The 18,436-nt window shown below is 49.1% G+C and overlaps 1 protein-coding gene across 2 annotated transcripts in view; it reads left to right on the top strand.

The window, feature by feature from the left end:
* The first annotated feature begins 8,005 nt into the window (after positions 1-8,005).
* Positions 8,006-18,436, top strand: part of PPP1R13B (protein phosphatase 1 regulatory subunit 13B) — a 92,374-nt gene continuing 81,943 nt past the window's right edge. Inside the window, exon 1 of one of the 2 annotated variants that reach the window (XM_078054275.1) lies at positions 8,006-8,115. Coding sequence is in view for 1 of the 2 variants with exons in the window: in XM_078054274.1 (XP_077910400.1) it covers positions 9,110-9,118 (9 nt within the window). In the remaining variant the exon portion in view is untranslated. Of the gene's footprint in view, positions 8,116-8,836; positions 9,119-18,436 lie in introns of those variants that run through there. The other variant, XM_078054274.1, reaches the window with a different exon arrangement.

The raw sequence follows: 18,436 nt of genomic DNA, 5'->3' as shown, positions 1-18,436 counted from the left end.
AGACTGTGCAAGAGTGGAAAGCATCACCCCGGGGCCACATGACTCAGAGATGGGCCTGGGCCTGCTGTGTTATCTCAGAAGTCTTTGCAGACTATTTGGTTAAGAATCAAGACCATGGAGGGGCGCCTGGGTGGCTCAGTAGGTTAAGCGGCTGCCTTCGGCTCAGGTCATGGTCTCAGACTTTTGAGATGGAGTCCCAAATCGGGCTCCGTGGTCAGCATGGAGTCTGCTTGAGATTCTCTCTCCCTCTCCCTCTGCCCCTCCCCACCCCATTCACGCTCGCTTTTTCTCTCTAAAATAAATAAGTAAATCTTTCTTTAAAATATTTTATTTATTTATTTGACAGAGAGAGACACAGCGAGAGAGGGAACACAAGCAGGGGGAGCGGGAGAGGGAGAAGCAGGCCTCCCACTGAGCAGGGAGCCTGATGTGGGGCTCGATCCCAGGGGGATCATGACCTGAGCCGAAGACAGTCGCTTAACCAACTGAGCCACCCAGGCGCCCCCCATTTTGTCCCTCCTTTTGCATGTTTAGGTTTTGGCTTGGAATTTGGCTCTGATCACTATGTTTACATGTAAAGAGCATTAGAAGCCCATTTGGGAGGTGACAGGAAGGGAGTGAGGGGCTGTAACCTATAACTCTGTGTGTGTGTGTGCATGTGTGTGCATGCTAATTTCCCTTGTGGCCCAGCCAGACCCATCTTTCAAGAGCAGCATTCTCCAGCAAGGCTCCTGCATGACCTTGACATATCCTTCACAGCTCATTCAGCGGACCCTCCCTCCTTGCTCGGCCAGGCAGGCTAACAGGTGGGCAGTTTCCCAGCAGGGTCACTGGGAGGTCTGTCTGGTACCGTTCTTGTGCACCTGGAGGAGTTTCCTGAACTTGTCCATAACTGTCTCCGGCACCCCAGTACAAAGCACAGTAGTTAGCCACGTTGTCTCTACATGCCAGGAGGGCCCACCCCACTGCCGGCTGCCTTCTTTGGTGTTGGCAAAAAGGACAGATTGCCCTGTTCTAGCTTGTGTTCGTGTCTGCGTGGAGGAGGCTGAGGTGGGTGAGTGAGAGAGAGAAGACACTGCCGTGCAGCTGGTCTTTAAGCTGTGGGCATTTCAAGGTCAGGCTGGCATGCCTGGGCACCTAAGGCTGCAGATCAGTGGATGAGCGTAGTGGCTCATCCAGGGATCGGGGACCCTCCCTGCCTGCCAGCAATGTCTCACCCAGTACAGGGGAACAGCAAATGCCCATGTGCCATTCCCCGGGTGCCACACCAATCATTTCATGTAATCCAGGCAGAAATCCTTGTGGTAGACCCTGTTATCATCCCCATTTTACAGATGAGCAAAGCGAGGCACAGAAAGGTTGTATAGCTTGGCCAAAATTACACAGCAGACTAAATAGCAGGTGGTCTAGCTTCACAGTCCAAGTTCACAGGTACTATATGAAAGCATATTTTGTTAACTTCTTGCTACAAAATATCCAATGAGTTATTGCAAAATGGATTCTAAGTTCATAGATCAATGCGAAGTGTGTACAGAGTGCAGGATTTAAATTCATAACTGGATTTCAATTTTGGATCCCTGCCTGGGGAGCTCCACCACCATGAACTGCATCCACAGACCCTCCAAGTCCAGTGGATCTGCCCAGTAAAGTGCCCTGGTAGGAGGGCAGGGAATAGATCCCAGCTCCTCCCTGTGTGGGGCCTTGAACAGGCCACATCACTTGCTCTCAAGGTCAGGGCTCCCCTTGGTGACTCCTTTGCTGGTGATCTCCTCTTCCACTTCCCTCCAGCCCTGGGGGTGGTAACTGTCCCCCTGTGCTGGCCCTGGAGTCCTGCCCTCTCCCTGTGGTTCCCTTACTCCCTCTTCAGTAAGCAGTGCCCCTTTGTAAATAACCCTCCTGGAATTTCCCTAATTTGCGGAAGCCATCTGTTTTCCCACGGGACCCTGACTGATGTGACAGCATCATGAATAATGGTGGAAACTGGAAGCACCTGAAATGTAGGAGGGGGGGAAGTGGGGGGCTGTTTAGGACACCCTGCAGCGGCTGGGCGGGAGGTGATGCAGCCAGCAGAAAGGATGTTCCGAAAAAACCATTATAACGGAGTGGGGGAAGGGCATACCTAGGGTAGGATTCTTAGGGAAGAACAAAAGACCCGGGACTAAATTGCTTTTATGGCAAGACTTCTAACAAGCTCGCTGCGGGCAGGGAATGCAACTTGGTAGCCTCAATTCTAGCATTGAGGACACAATAAAGAGCAGAATCAATGAACCAACAGCACAGGCCTCTCTTTCCCACAAGAGCCCCAGGCGGATCCCAGGAGGAGGGGAGCATGTGGTTTAGGCCTCAGACCAGGACCAGGGTCTGTGTGTGTGTGTGTGTGTGCGTGTGTGTACACGTACCTGGCCTCAGACCAGCCAGGATGTGTGTGTGTGTGTATGTCTGTGTCCGCATGGGTGTGTGTGTGTCTGCACGAGGGTGTGTGTGTGGGGGGGGTGTGCCCGCGCACGCGTGCTCGTGTAACTGGCCTCAGACCAGGACCATGGTGAGTGTGCGTATGCATGCGTGTGTGTGTGTGTGTGTCTATGCACGCGTGTGTGCGCGCGCGCGTACACGCACCTGGCTACGCGGCGGGGAAGCCCCGCCCCCGGAGCACGCCCCGCCCACCCGGGGCGGAGCCGGCCCCGCGGAGGAGAGGGGCGCGCCGGGCGCAGCTGCCGGCCTCGGGCGCCCGCTGGGCACGACTTCCAGCCCCAGCCGCCGAAGGGACCCATTCCGTGGCCCCGGACAAATGGCGAAACCTCCCTGGGCTTCAGAGAGCACCTGCCTCCCGCGGTCCCCGCGGGGATGAGTGGAGGCTACCGTGTGCTGAGCCCTTGCCGTGTCCCCCACGGGCCGCACCTCCCGGGGCGGTGGCCCGGCGGCGGCGACAGGCCTGCGTGGGCGCGGGCGCCGCTCCCCAGCTCCCGAGACCCCGCCTGCGGCCCCCAGCTCCCTGCGAGTTTCCCTCGCGGCGGACCACGGCCCCCCCGCAGAACTGGCGCCGACTCCGCCGGGCGCTGGGGGGGCCGGTGGCCGTCACACCCCCACAGCCCCGCGAAACACGAGAAACATAGATCGCGGGCTGTGTTCTTCTTTTCTAACCTTGACGATGAAAGTATTACTTCATGCGACACAAGAGCGAACGGAACCACGGCTGGTTCACGGCCAACACTTGCGCAGACAGCCCCCGCCCCCCGCAGCTGTCCCCACCTCCACACTAGGCGGGAGGGGGATGGGGCACGCGGGCGGCCTGCGGGCGGAGCGGGAGGGGTAGGAGTTGGCCTGGGGTGGGTGAAGGTGGGGAGAGTGTCTGGCATGGAAGCTAGGCTGGGGAGCAGGAGCTCCTGAGCCCCCAGGGGTTTAACTACCCTTGCGGGGTGTGGGGAGCCCTGAGGCCTGCGGGGAGCCACTGGGGAGGTGGCTGGTGTGATTTCCACTTTGGAAACACCCTTCTGGCCATAGGGCCGCTAAATCAGTGAGGGCGGCTCAGGTCGGGGTGCAGTGGAAAACAGGGTTGGCTGGCTGAGAGGGAGAGAGGCGTAGGCCATGCCCAATGTCTGGCTGGAGGAATGCTGAGTAGATGGCAAGGTGGGGTGGCCCAGGCTGGACAGAGGAAGGGGGTCCCGAAGTGTGGCCCTCCCCAGGGACAGCGTGGCAAAGCAGGACCCCAGCTCTGGACCTACCAGTGCCAGTTCCCTAGGCCAGCAGGCAGCTCTGCGGGCATGGGGCAGGCTGGTCCACACCAGCCCCCCAGCACTGGGCTGAAGCTTCGGGTGCCATCTCAGTCCTTTCTTTCTTTCCTAAGAACACCCCGTCAAAACATATCCAAAAGGAGGCCCCTTCCTCAGTCTGCCACCTCCACCTTAGTCCTCCTAAGGGGCCTCCCTCCTCCCGTCTTGCCACCCTCCCCATGGTGGCCACTGGGCATTGGAAAACATAAATCAGGTCCCTTTACTCCCCTAGAAAAATCACTAATATAAAATCCAGACTCTCCATGGCCCACAAACCCAAACTGGACCTCACCTCCCTTCACTCTCCCCGGCTCCAGCCCTGAGCCCCCAGTGCTTGCCCCCAGAGTTGCCATAAGCTCATTCTCTTCTCACCTGCTCTTTCTCCTCCTTCACATGGTCCTCCTGAGGAGCCTGCAAGGCTACCTCCTCAGTGTTTTGCTCCCAACTCAAATGTCACCTTCTTCAGGAAAAAGCATCTACCCCTGTCACATTACCTGGCTTTACTGGTTTAATACACTTAACCAGTGTTTGAAGTTATTTTCTTTGTGCTCTTGTTTATCATCTTCTCCCATGACCAGAATAAAAGCTCCATGAGTATAATAACCAAAAAAAAAAAAAAAAAAAAAAAAGAACCATGTCTGTCTTGCTCAAGGTTCTGTCCCCGCAGCCTGGACCCTTGCTGGGCACCCAGGAGAAAAGCAGCCCACGTTTGTTATCTGAGGGAACTGACCCCTGGGCCAAATAGGTGTGTTGCCAGCTCTAAGGTGGCAGGTTGTGACAGGTGACCCAGGACTGAGCAGTTTGGGAGAAGGTGGTAGAGATGCGTTCTCCTGGGGGGAACTGGGAAAACCTTGAAGAAGAGAAAGGATTTGAATTGTGACGAGAACAGGTAGCACTTCTGGAGGAAATTGACTGCTGTTGCAGGTGCAGGGAGGTGGATGCACAAGGACTTGGAGGAGGGAATGGCTGGGGTTCGGGATGGCTGGGGTATACGATCCCTTAGCTGGAAGTGCTAGGGGCATGGGAGGTTAACTTGAAAAAGTAGATTGTGGCCATGCTATGAGGGGTCTTGTTATAGACTGAATTGAGCCCCTGCCCCCCAAGATTCATATGTTGAAGTCCTAACCCCTTCTATAACCTCCAGATGTGACTATTTGGAGATAGGGCCTGTAGAGAGGGAATCAAGGTTAAAGAGAGGTCATATGGGTGGGCTCTAATCCAATATGACTGGTGTCATTATAGAAAAAGGGAAAGAGGGCGCCTGGGTGGCTCAGTCGTTAAGTGGCTGCCTTCGGCTCGGGTCATGATCCCAGAGTCCTGGGATCGAGTCCCACGTCGGGCTCCCTGCTCAGCGGGAAGCCTGCTTCTTCCTCTCCCACTCCCCCTGCTTGTGTTCCTGCTCTCGCTGTCCCTGTCTCTGTCAAATAAATAAATAAAATCTTAAAAAAAAAAAAAAAAGAAAGAAAGAAAGAGGGAAAGACACTAGGGATGCATGCACAATGAGAAAAGAGCCAGCATCTTCAGGTCAAGGAGAGAGACCTCAGAAGAACCCAACCCTGCCCCCACCTTGATCTGGGACTTCCAGCCCCCAGGACGGTGAGAAAATAAATTTCTGTTGTTTAAGCCCCCCATTCTGTGATCTTTTGTTTTCGCAGCCCTAGCAAACTAATACAGGTCTTAAGGTTTTTATATTTTAATTTTAAATAGTGATATATTAATCTGGTTCAAGAATCCAACATAAAAAGTAATAACGACCAGATGATCAAGGTCATGAACAGCGATACGTCATGTTGATAGCGTGTGCCCTTGGTAGGATGTGGATGAAAATGGCTCTTTACCTGTGTGGCCTTCCTCTAGACATCCCCTAAGCTCAGTCTAATGATAAGAAAAACATTAGATAAATCTCAAATGAGGAACATTCTACAAAACACCTAACTTGTATTCCTCAAAACTGTCAAGGTCATAAAAAAAACAAAACAACAACAAAAACAACAAGAACAAAACCAAGGAAACTCTGGGAAACTGTCACAGCCCAGAGGAGCCTAGGGAGACAATACGACTAAGTTTAATGTGGTGTCTTGGATGGGGTCCTGGAACAAAGAACATTGGGTAAGACTAAGGAAATCTGAATAAAGTATGGACTTCCGTTATCCTAGCGTATTGACATAGGTTGGCTGGTTGACCAATGCACCATCCTCACGCAAGATGTTGATAAGAGAGAAAACAGGGAGGCGAGGGAGGCTATGAGAACTCTTTATATTATCTTTGAAATTTTTCTGTAAATCTAAAATGGTTCTAAAAATAAAGTTTATTTTTTAAAAATAGTGAAAATCTCGCTCAGACTTCTGTCCCCTGCCTGTGCATCGCCCATTCCCACCTACAGCCGCTACTTTATCAGTGTCCAGTGGACTTTCAAGAATCCTTTATGCAAATACGAATCTGTACTGCTTTTCTCCCTGAATGGCCTTTGTGTTTGTTTTAAAGAGCATTGAATCATTTTCACTACAAAGTATTTCAAACATACCAAGTAGACGAATACGATGCACCCCATATACCCACCGCCCATATTCAGCAATTATCAAGAATTTGCGTGTATGCTTCAGCTATCCCTCCCTGCCTCGCTCTCCCCCTTTTGCTCAATTGTTTTCAAGCAAATTCCAGCCCTCATACATATGCTAGTGTGTATCTCTGAACAATGTGCACATCTTCTTACATTACACTAAAGCCTATATCCCACCATCAAGAGTGGTTCCTGAAGGGCCTCTTGTGAACTTCAGTCTGGATGACAAGAACTTTGCAGGGCAGGCGTGTGTACATGTGACCCAATTATGTCTCTGCGTGGGATGATTTGGGCGTGGAGGAGGTCAGAGCAGGGAGGCCAATTATCAACAGCCTTGGTCTGGATGCCAAGTGATGGGGCCTGATGCATGGCGGTCGCAGCAGGGTGGAGAGGAGGAGGACCAGCTGGAGAGCCTCTGGGGGCGAGGGGACACTAACCATCCTGGCCTCGGATGCACGCCCGCCTAGAGGATAGATGGGGCCTTGGTGTGCGGGCAGGGTGGCTGCCACTATCTGCACCTAGGGGTCCTACAGGCAAGAGTGGGACCCCAGTGGCTAGGCTTTCTTTCTCAGAAGAGTGGGCTCATTTCGACTACCTCAAGGCAGGGGGCACATCTCTGCAGTGCTCTAGCAAAGCCTGTCCCTTGCCTGGCTTAGTGGGTCAGCACCCACCCCCACGATTCATGAACACTAGCATGGCAGAGGTGGAAGGCCATCGGATCTCACAAAATCTAACCCCTCTGTGGTTACACAGAGAGAAACGGAGACCCAGAGAATGGGCTGCCAGTTGCCTAAGACCACACAGGGAGAGAGAAGCAGAGCTGGAATTAGAACCCAGGTCCCTGACTTCCTCCCATTACCCAGAGATTCCTCTTCTCTTTCCAAACCCTGCTCCCAGAAGAGATGTGTCACTAGCCAATACTGCCCATGTGTGTGAGTTTAAAACTTCCTGGGTGATCCCTCTCCCAGGGACACAGGTACGCTAAGCCAGCTTGTTAATGATAGCATGACTACAGGAAACCATTTATGGAGCACTTACCACGTACCACAAACTGTGCTAGGAGCTTTTCATTCATCATGTCTGAACCTCCCCATTCCATGAGGCAGCCACTATTATTTCTGTAATCCCCCATTATAGGGATGGGTAAATTGAGATAGAGAGAGATGTAGCTTGTCCAGGACCATGCAGTGAGGGCGTGGCAGAGGATGTTTGTCTAACTGGAAAGTCTACACTCTTAAACACCAACCCCTGTGGCCTCTGAAGACCAGGGGTGGCTTTCCATGAAGAGAACAGTGCTTACTCCCTGGCCTCCCTCCTGCCCCCAGCCCCACCCACAGGCCTTGAGCCTCTCAGAGGACAGGACAGGCTAAGAGAGATGAACCCTGACCACCTGCTGTCGTCTCCAAGAAGCTGGGCCCTTCCCAGGGTGGTTTATGGCCTTTGGTGTTTGGGGCCATAAACAGACCTCCGTGTTCAGGGTGCTCGCGGAAGTTTCAGCGCTGCGTGCGGAGGACATCAGACACAATCTCTCCCAGTCAGGGTTCAAATGAATGGCACAGTGTGGCGAGCATAGGAAGGGTGCCTGCCCTTTCTGCAGCCTTTACTACACTCCGTGCCGTGCCCTGTGATGGGCTCTGGACACGTGGCCCGGGTCTCCGTCACTCAGGCGCTCAGGCCAGAGCGGGAGGTGTCACGGGAGACAAGGCTGTAGGAAGAGATCTGGTCCCTGCAGATGGGGCCTGGGCTCTAACCCGGCTCGTTCGAGCACCAAGGACGCTGGCACAGGTGGGCACAGGCGTTCGAAGCCGGGGGTATCGCCGGTGTGAAGGGCCGCGGCTGCAGAGCGGACACGAGACCAGGAAGGCCGGCTGGAGCAGGGTGCCCCGGGCCGCGTTAAGACGCAGTGGCGGACGGCGGATCAGGTGCCCGGGGCCCGGCCGGAGCGCAGGGCGGGTTCCGGGGTCTATCCCGAGCGCCGCGGAGCCGGGTCACGTGGATGGTTTGGGGCGCACCACGCCCCTCCGACCCGGTCCCTCGCTACAGCCCCACCCCGCGCCGGGAGCCCGGGGTCAGGCCGCGGTCAGACGCGGGCGCTCGCCGTCGCCGCGGGATGCGCCCCGCCCCCCCGGCGGCCGCCCGGAGCCCAAGGTTCGAGTCCCGGCCCTGGCGTGACTCGCTGCGGAGCCGCGCCCGGGCCCTGCCCTCTCCCGGCCTCCGTTTTCCCATTCCCGAGGTCTCGGAGAACCCGCGCTCTCGGTCGCGCGCGGCCCTGAGCCCGCAGGCCGCCACGCGGGGCGGGGCAGCGGCGAGGCGTCCGCAGCGCGCCCGGCCGCGGGAGCGCGGACGCGCACGGGCGCGCTCGCACCTGGCTGCCGCGAGAGCGGCTGCGGGGCGGGGCCGGGAAGCTCCAGCCCCCCCCTGCCCCGCCCCCGGCCCCGCCGAGCCAATCGGAGGGGGCGGCTGGCCCCGTGTGGGACGACGCGCTGGGGGCGGGGCCTGCGGGGGCTGAGGAGAGAGCCCGAGGGCCGGCGGCGCGAGGCGATCGGGCGGAGGCGGCGGCGGCGGCGGCCGGTCCCGGGACAGCGACGCACCGCGGCGGAGGCCGCGACAGGGCCGGTCAGGCTCCGCAGCCCGCCGCAGCCGCAGCCGCCGCCTCGCCGCTGAGGGCCCGAGAGCGCGGCGGCGGGTGCGCGGCCTGCGAGGACGGCCGGAGCGGCGGGCGCGGCGCGGAGCCGAGCGTCCTGTCAGGCGGCCGAGGGCGCCGCGGACCCGCGCCGAGATGATGCCGGTGGGTGCGGGCGGCGGCGGCTTCCTCCGTGGGCGGCCGGCCAAGCCTCCTTCCTCCCGCGGCTCCCCGCCCCCGGGCCCCGCGCGAGGCCGGGCGGGCGGGCGGGCGGGGAAGGAAGTGGCCTGGCGGGCGCGCCCGGCCCCGGCGCCCCCCGGGCGGGCAGGTGGGGGCGGTGCCGGCGCTGTCAGCGCGGGCCGGACCGGGGGCTGGGGACCGGGGGCCAGGGCCAGGGGGTCGGGGGCCGGGGCGAGGGTCGCGGCGGTCGCCCACCTCCGCCGCCCCCCCCCGGGCCGGCGCCCCCTCGGCCGCGGCTCGGCCCTTCTTGCCGACCCTCCCTAGTTGGGGGCTGCCCGGGAGGGGAAGCCGGAGATGAAATTGGAGCCAGTCATTTTTCCATCCGTCCTGGCGGGTGTTCAGACAGGGGGTGTCGTTTGGCGCCCGCTCGGTTTCGGGGTCTCGCGGCGCCCCCGTAAGCCCCCGCCTGCAATTTGCTGGGCTTGAGTTGGAAGCCGGCGGTGTGTACACCCCCGTGTGGGCTTCCCACGCTGGGAACCCCACGTATTTCCTTAGCCCTTCCCTGACTGAGATTCTGTTGTATTTAGGAATTTACATAGGGAACGGATTGGGAGAGCCATCTTAGGGATTCCTTTTTACCGTGTCTTGGAGGTTTGTGCATTTTGCTCTAAGCGGTGTGTTGTCACTGCGATCTGGAGGTGGAAGGAGGTTCGTTGGTGGTGGTGCCGCCTTTGTCCTGTCCTCAAGGATGCGTTCTACGAGGAAGACTGCCGTTTCCTTTACCTACAGTCTAAATCGCAGTGCGTGCTGAATTACAGTTGTTCTCATCTGGATTTTCGTGAGGTGGTTCATGACTTACGAAGAAATGTAGGACTGGTGGTACCCAGTTGGATGTCCTGGTTTTCTGAGTGCCTTTATTTTAAGTAAAATTCTCAAACACGTTTATAGTAAAGTAACAACAAAAGCATTGCTTTAACCTACAAATTCTACACCGGAAATCACGTTTCTGAAGGAAAGCGCCGTTTCTCTGCATTTTCTGCTTGAGTACTGCTCTTCTGCGATGCCGCACTCAAGGACATTCAGATTAGGATTTTTTCCCCCTGATCTTTCAAGTCATTTCCTGCCTCTTGATAATCTCTTCTCCCCTTTTTGAACTCATTCCAGCACATCATGTTTACAGATTCTTAAGCTTTGACCTCACTGATCCTTAGATCCTTCTTTGGCATCAGGGCTTGTTGGGTTTCTAAACATTTGGTTTTAAATGAATGTCTCGTAATGGAAAGAGAATTGGATGAGTATCAGAAGATCCGGAGTGGAGTACTGGTTCTGCTACTTTTTAGCTATGTGACCTTGAACAAGTCAAGGTCTCAAGCCTGGAATTACCTCTGAAATAGGAATAAAAACATACCAGTGTCTGAGGGCTGTCCTGAGGATCAAAAAGGATGATGTGTCCAGAAGTGCTTGTCAAACAGAATGCCATGCAAATATTTATTATTGTTAACATGGCTCTGAATGGTCAATTTCTAATTTTAACCTCTGCAAGATAAGGCATTTGGAAGCTGTTCCCTCCCTAATTACCACTGGCTAGATTTGGAAAAGGCATTATAGTGTCTGGAATTTTGAAAGCAGTGTTAGTTAAATAATGTTATAGTTGATTTCACTGTATACTACAGTAATATTGAAGGATATTTATAAAATTTTGATTGGTTTCATCATTGTGTAATGTTTAATTATAAATGCCCTGTTAAGGAACCTGGCTTACATTTTCCATATGGTACACTCAGATGTTTTACCTCTATTCCACATGCTTAGAGTTTCTAGTCTCTTCCTTATCAGGTTTCTTTTTTAAGAAGTCTGCTTACCTGGCAGTTGGGAAATTTCTTCATGATACTCAAAATAATCAAATACTACTTTTAACAAAACAGGTAAGGTTATTAACTATTTAAAACACACTGCTTTTGTTTTGAAATCCCTTCTAGAGATGGTATTTCTCTTAGTCTCTCTTTTGTGGCCTTTAGGTCTGTATTTCCTTCTTGATCCTAAAAAATACTACTTGTAGGATTGAGTTCTTCCTCTATTAACACAAGGCTGGCTGTAGATTTAATTAAGTTCTAAGGACATGCCATTCTTTCTTGGTCCTATCTTAAACCATGTATCCAAGATATAAATAAGATTTTTCTTTATTGTATAGTTGGTGTTCATCATTATGATGAATAATCAAAGAAAGATTGGATCATATTTTGCATACTTTGTATAGAGCAGTACTTTCTAGTAGGAATGTAATGTGAGCCACACAAATGTGATTTTAAATTTTCTAGGAACTACATAAAAAGGTGATATTTTAGTAATCTCTTTTATTAACTCATTATATCAGAAGTATTATTTTAACATGTAATCAACATGAAAAGTTTACTAATGTGATATTTTACCCTTTTTTTTTTTTTTTTACACTAAGTCATTGAAATCCAGTGTGAATCTGGTGAAGTTTTACGTTTATAGTACACCTCAGTTTAGAGTAGCACATCTCAAGTGCTCAGTAGCCACACGTGGTTAGTGGCTACCATATTGGGCAACACAGGTTTAGAATATATTTTAGTTATTTGAGAATTGGCAATTAGTGTGTAGTGTCTGTGGTAACTTAATTGATGAGATGGTTTACTGTAGCACCCAGTCTCTCAGCCGTTGGGTATAAATGGGAGTATTCTGACATGTTTTCATCTGACACAGTAAAGTCTTTGTAGAAGTCTTCAATTTGCCTGTTATGGGAAGTTCCGTGACTATTTTTTTTTTTCTTTTAAGTGGGCTCCACGTGTGGAGCCCAGTGTGGGGCTTGAACTCACAACCCTGAGATCAAGAGTCGGTCACTTAACTGACTGAGCCACCCAGGTGCCCTGTGACTATCTACTTTTAAACAAAGTTATATTTTGGGGGGCGCCTGGGTGGCTCAGTCGTTAAGCATCTGCCTTCGGCTCAGGTCATGATCCCAGGGTCCTGGGATCGAGCCCTGCATCGCTTCTCCCTCTCCCACTCCCCCTGCTTGTGTTCCCTCTCTTGCTGTGTCTCCCTCTGTGTCGGGTAAATAAATAAAATCTTTAAAAAAAAAAATAAAGTTATATTTTGGAATTTTCCCTTATTAAAATAGTATTGCATTCTAGTGTCTGTAGTCATTCGCCTTTTTGTCAGTGGATGACATTTTAACAATGTTTTCCCAAGAAGAAAATGGGCTATCCTTTAAAGATTACTCGTTGGCTCCTCCCTAAGATCTGGACCTGAAGGCATTTAGGCCATGCCTAAATAACTTTGATAGAAATAAGAATATTAGTAAAAATAGCCTGATTCAGAGCATTAAAAGTGTGAAAACTGCCTTGCTCATTTGTCAGCATCTTTCTTTTCAAAAGAGAATGAGCATTTTGCAGCTGGTAAAAGTTCTTGTGCAAAGGTGAAATATATATCTGGGGAATGGTGTTAAGGATACTTTTTTCTCTTCCAAAGGAATGTTGATGTGAGTAGAGGAAGTTCAGTGGTTCTAAAGTGTGTTTTATTCATAAGAAAGGCATTCTATATTACGCAGCCATCAAAAGGAATGAGATCTTGCCATTTGCAACGACGTGGATGGAACTGGAGGGTACTATGCTGAGCGAAATAAGTCAAACAGAGAAAGACATGTATCATATGACCTCACTGATATGAGGAATTCTTAATCTCAGGAAACAAACTGAGGGTTGCTGGAGTGGGGGGTGGGTGGGAGGGATGGGGTGAATGGGTGATAGACACTGGGGAGGGTATGTGCTCTGGTAAGTGCTGTGAATTGTGCAAGACTGTTGAATCTCAGATCTGTACCTCTGAAACAAATAATGCAATGTATGTTAAGAAAAAAAAAAAGATAGCAGGAGGGGAAGAATGAAGGGGGGGAAATCGGAGGGGTAGACGAACCATGAGAGACGATGGACTCTGAAAAACAAACTGAGGGTTCTAGAGGGGAGGGGGGTGGGAGGATGGGTTAGCCTGGTGATGGGTATTGAGGAGGGCACGTTCTGCATGGAGCACTGGGTGTTATACACAAACAATGAATCATGGAACACTACATCTAAAACTAATGATGTAATGTATGGGGATTAACATAACAATAAAAATTTTTAAAAAAAGAGGGAAAAAAAGGCATTCTAGTGGTAGTGTTTTGGTCATATTAGTAGTGACTCCTTACCTGACGTGGATACCACACAGTATGACTAGTTGATTCCACTCCTTTCTGTCCTAGGAGCCCTTTCAACATATTAATGATAGGCTAGGGGTTAAATTAATTTGTGCTTAATATTTAGCTCTCATTAAACATTCACTTATTTCGGATATTCACTTTCTTCCCAACTATGTACAAAAATAATTTGAGGTACTAGAATAGGTCTTTCTTTTTTTAAACCATCAACTGTCCAGTAATGATACAACAAATTAGAAGTAGGGAGATTTAGTTTCTAGTCCCCACTTGTTAGTAACCTTGTGACCTTTGGATTTAATTTCTTTGGGCTTCAGTTTCTCACCTGTGAAATGAGTTGGTCTTGGTGATTTCCAACTGTTTATGGTTGGTCCAGCAGTTGATACATAGCAGATACTTTCATGAAGGGCAGTAATCAGGCTACATCAGAGGTTGAGGCAACCTGACACTTGTTTTGACAGCCTGATAGTAAACTTGTTCACTGCCCGAGTATCTTTGTATCATAGAGCAGATAAGAGTTCAGTAGGTGTTCACTATTATTGTGAATTAATAATTTAGTCACTTGATAGGCTTGAATTATCGCCTAATTCAGTAAACAAAACCCTGAAGACTGGAGAAGATTGTCTTTTTAACTCTAGTTTCTTTATTTTTTTAAAAGATGTTATTTTTGCAAGAGAGAGAGAAAACCAGCCAGGGTGGGGTGGGGGAGGGGTGGGGGAGGGCAGAGGGAGAAGCAGACGCGTGGCTGAGCAGGGAGCCCGATGTGGGACTCAATCCCAGGACCCTGGGATCATGACCTGAGCCGTAGGCAGATGCTTAACCAACTGAGCCACCCAGGTTCCCCCCCACTTTTTAAAGATTTTATTTATTTATATTTGTGAGAGAGAGAACGAACTCTAGTTTCTTTAAAACAAAAATTACAGGCATAATATTGTCATTAAAATAATTCTGGCCTTTAGATTGCCCAGAAATTCATAAAAGGAAAAGCAAAGCCTTGGTCATACAAAGATGTGTATATAAAAACTTGTATTATTACAGCTTCATTGAACTTAAAAATCGTCTTTGTGGACAGCTCTTCTAAAGGCTACAGTATTAAGTGCAGCCATAAAGTGGCAGTTATTTAACTTCTTCCTATAGCTCAGTTTGGTGATAGTATTTATGGCATTTGTCATGATGTGCTGAGGCACTGTGTCACAGGTTTTGTGGCGGTGTCTTTGTTTTTATGGAGAACTGAGGCTCAAGAGGTAAAGGAGCTTGACTAAGGTCCTCCAGCTAGTAAGTGGTAAAACAAGATTTGAAAACAAACAAGCTGACTCAAAGCCTTTGCTCTTATCCTCTGTGCCAGTCACTTAGGGAAGTTTGTTGTAGTCAAAGCATTTTGCTGGGGGTGTTAGTGAATTGAGTTTGGTGAAATTTTTCCCGTTATGCTCAGCTCAGACGGAGCTTAATATTTAAAAGAATCCCGAGGTGAATTTTTTTTTAAATTCCAGTATAGTTAAAATACAGTGTTATATTGGTTTCAGGTGTACAATATAGTGAGTCAACAATTCTATACATTACTCAGTGTTCATCATAAGTATACTTTTAATCCTTCACCCATTTGGTAACCATCAGTGTGTTCTCTATAGTTAAGAGTCTGTTTCTTGGTTTGTCTCTTTTTTTCTTTGTTCCTTTGTTTTGTTTCTTAAATTCCACATATGAGTGAAATCATATAGTATTTGTCTTTCTCTGACTGACTTATTTCACTTAGCGTTATACCCTCTAGCTCTATCCAAATGGCAAGATTTCATTTTTTTTTTTGGCCAAGTAATATTCCGGTGTGTGTGTGTGTGTGTACTGTATCTTCTTTATCCATTCATCTATTGATGGACACTTGGACTGCTTCCATAATTTGGCTATTGTAGATAATGCTGAAGTAAACATAGTGCATATATCTTTTCAAATTAGTGTTTCCATATTCTTTGGGTAAATACCCAAAGTAGTAGTATTATTGGATCATACGGTAATTCCATTTTTAATTTTTTGAGGAACCTCCATAGTGTTTTCCAGAGTGGCTGCCCTGTTTGCATTCCCACCAACAGTGTTTGAGGTTTCCTTTTTCTTAACATCCTCGCCAACACTTGTTGTTTCTTGTGTTTTTGATTTTAGCCATTCTGACCGGTGTGAGGTGATATCTCACTGTGGTTTGGATTGGCATATCCCTGATGCTGAGTGATGCTGAGCATCTTTCCATGTGTCTGTTGGCTGTCTGTATGTCTTCTTTGGAGAAATGTCTGTTCATGTCTTCTGCCCATTTTTAATTAGATTATTTGGGATTTTTTTGGTGTTACCAAGGTAAATCTTTTTGATAAAAAGTGATAGTTTTCATCATCTTGAGTTTCGGGACAACTGTGATTTGCTTGTAAATGTAATTTTCCTTTCTCAGCACCCACTTTGAACCGTCTGTGCCAATATATATGCTTAAGAGTTACTTAGGATTTTTAGCATGATAGGAACTTAAATTGTCATCATGTTATTGTACTGAAGTTATATAACTGGTTGTGAACATGTATTTTTTTTTAAGATTTTTTTTTTTTTTTATCCATCAGAGAGAGAAAGCACAAAGCAGGGGGAGCGGCAGGCAGAGGGAGAACAGGCTCCCCGCTGAGCAAGGAGCCAGGTGCAGGACTCGATCCCAGGACCCTGGGACCATGACCCGAGCCAAAGGCAGAAGTTTAACTGACTGACTGAGCCACCCAGGTGTCCTGTGAACATGTATTTTTGTGTGTGTTTGCACAGATGGGCAATAGTTTTCCGCAAAATTCGGTGGTATTTTGGTGGCCTGAAGTGTTGTTGCCATAGTTATTTCACAAACTGTGGTTCTAGGGATGAACTTAGGAATGGTGGGAATCGAGTTCTATTGTGACACTTTCTTGGCTTAATTGCTTTGTTTTATTTCACTGCAAATGTAGCTGTATGATTTTTGTTCATACTAATTGATAAGCAAAAGCTACTGTTACTGAATTTTGTAAAATAAAAATCTTTGCATGGTGACATTATATAGAACAGTAAAAGACTGGGAAAAAGAGGTTGTTTTAAAATTAATGACATTCAAAATATTAGTGTATAGTTCAGTACAGTATCTTGCTAGTACTATTGTTAGTATAGCTACAGAAAATGTTAACTGAAGTTTTGGCAGAATCATGATTTTTATTTTTTATTATTTTTAAAGATTTTATTTATTTGACAGAGAGAGACACAGCGAGACAGGGAACACAAGCAGTGGGAGACGGAGAAGCAGGCTTCCCGCTGAGCAGGGAGCCCGATGCAGGGCTCCATCCCAGGACTCTGGGATCACGACCTGAGCCGAAGGCAGATGCTCAACGACTGAGCCACCCAGGCTTCCCGGCAGAATCGTTATTTAAAATCTATGTCATGATTGTAATCATCATAGCACAAGCAGATGTCAAGGCCCTGTGGTAGGACCATGCCCAGCATACTGGAGAAACAAAAGGAGGCTTGTGTGGCTGGAGCAGAGTGTGTGAGGGAGAGAGAGGGGGAGATGGTGGGGGAGTTTAGGATCTTGTAGGACTTTACAGTTTATTCTTTAGGCTTCTTTTTTTTAAAGATTTTTAAAATTTATTTGGGAGAGTGTGTGTGTGAGCAGGGGGAGGGGGGAAGAATCCCAAGCAGATTTTCTGCTGAGCGAGGACCCCGACACCAGGCTTGATCTCAAGACCCTGAGATCATGACCTGGGCTGAAATCAAGAGTCAGACGTTTAACCGACTGAGCCACCCAGGCACCCCTCATATAGGCTATTTTAAAGACAAAAGATATGAGAAATTTCTATTGGAAGAAATGAAACTGATTAATTTTTTATATCATAAGTCGTTCTGAATAGTAGGCATTGCCTGGGTGTAGCAGGTAAGAGTGTGGGTCTTGGTGTCAGTCGGCCTAAGTGTGGGTTCTGTCATCGCCATTTGGCTCTCTGACTTGGGTAGTTACTTGGCCCGTCAGTTCTTAAACTGAAGATAATAATAGCAGCTTCATAGGATGGTCGGGAGGATCAGGTTGATCATTACAGTGAACGGTGCCTGTTGTGTAGTAAATGCTCAGTAGATGTTAGGTATTTGTGAAAAGTTTCATTTCCTCTGGGAAGCTTTCACCATCTTTGCCTTGGCCAAATCTACCAGTAGAGGTATGCAACCCGGTGCATGTTTTTCTTTTAAGCTCTAAGTTATATACCATAAATTCACCTCTTAACCTATACAGTTCAGTGTTTTTTAGCGTCATCATAAGGTTGTCTAACCATCGCCGTTATCTAATTCAGAACACTTTGCCTGATGTGTCTTTGTGGTACTTGCCATAGTTGTAGTCTTAAACATTCGTTTGTGTGACTGCTTAATGTCTGTTCTTGTCCTAGACTGTAAGTTTCATGAGGGCAGAAGCTGTCTCTTTTTTTTTTTTTTTAAAGATTCTATTTATTTATTTGAGAGAGAAAGAATGAGACACAGAGAGAGCATGAGAGGGGGAGGGTCAGAGGGAGAAGCAGACTTCCTGCTGAGCAGGGAGCCCGATGTGGGACTCGATCCCGGGACTCCAGGATCATGACCTGAGCTGAAGGCAGTCGCTTAACCAACTGAGCCACCCAGGCGCCCAGAAGCTGTCTCTCTTTATTTGCCATTTAGCACCAGTGCCTGTCCCAGTGACTGATGACACAGTTGGTATTCAGTGACAATTTGTTGAATGAAAGAAGATGTGATGTGGAAAGTAGTGTTGGACCCCATTGTGAAGAGGTGTGTGTGTGATGTAATGGGGTTCACACTTGATCCTGTGGGTCATCAGAAACCACCAAACATTTATAAAAAGTGGAATGATGTGATCAGATTTGTATGAAAGAGGGATAATTCTGAAGCCAGAGAGAATGGACTGTGGAGTAAGGGCGATTAAAAAGAAACAGGAAGAGCAGTTAGGAGGCCAGTTGGTGGAAGCCAGCCTTGACTTGCAGAAGAGAAGGATCCAGTCAATAAGTAAAATAGATCTGATGGATTGTGTGATTGCATGTGTGCATACATGTAAGTGTGTGTGTGGTTGAGAGAGACAGGAAGGAAGT

Source organism: Halichoerus grypus, chromosome 8 (genome assembly GCF_964656455.1).
Source record: "Halichoerus grypus chromosome 8, mHalGry1.hap1.1, whole genome shotgun sequence".
Lineage (NCBI taxonomy): Eukaryota > Metazoa > Chordata > Mammalia > Carnivora > Phocidae > Halichoerus > Halichoerus grypus.
Note: the sequence above shows the minus strand (reverse complement) of the source record. Positions and strands in the feature narration are given on the sequence as shown.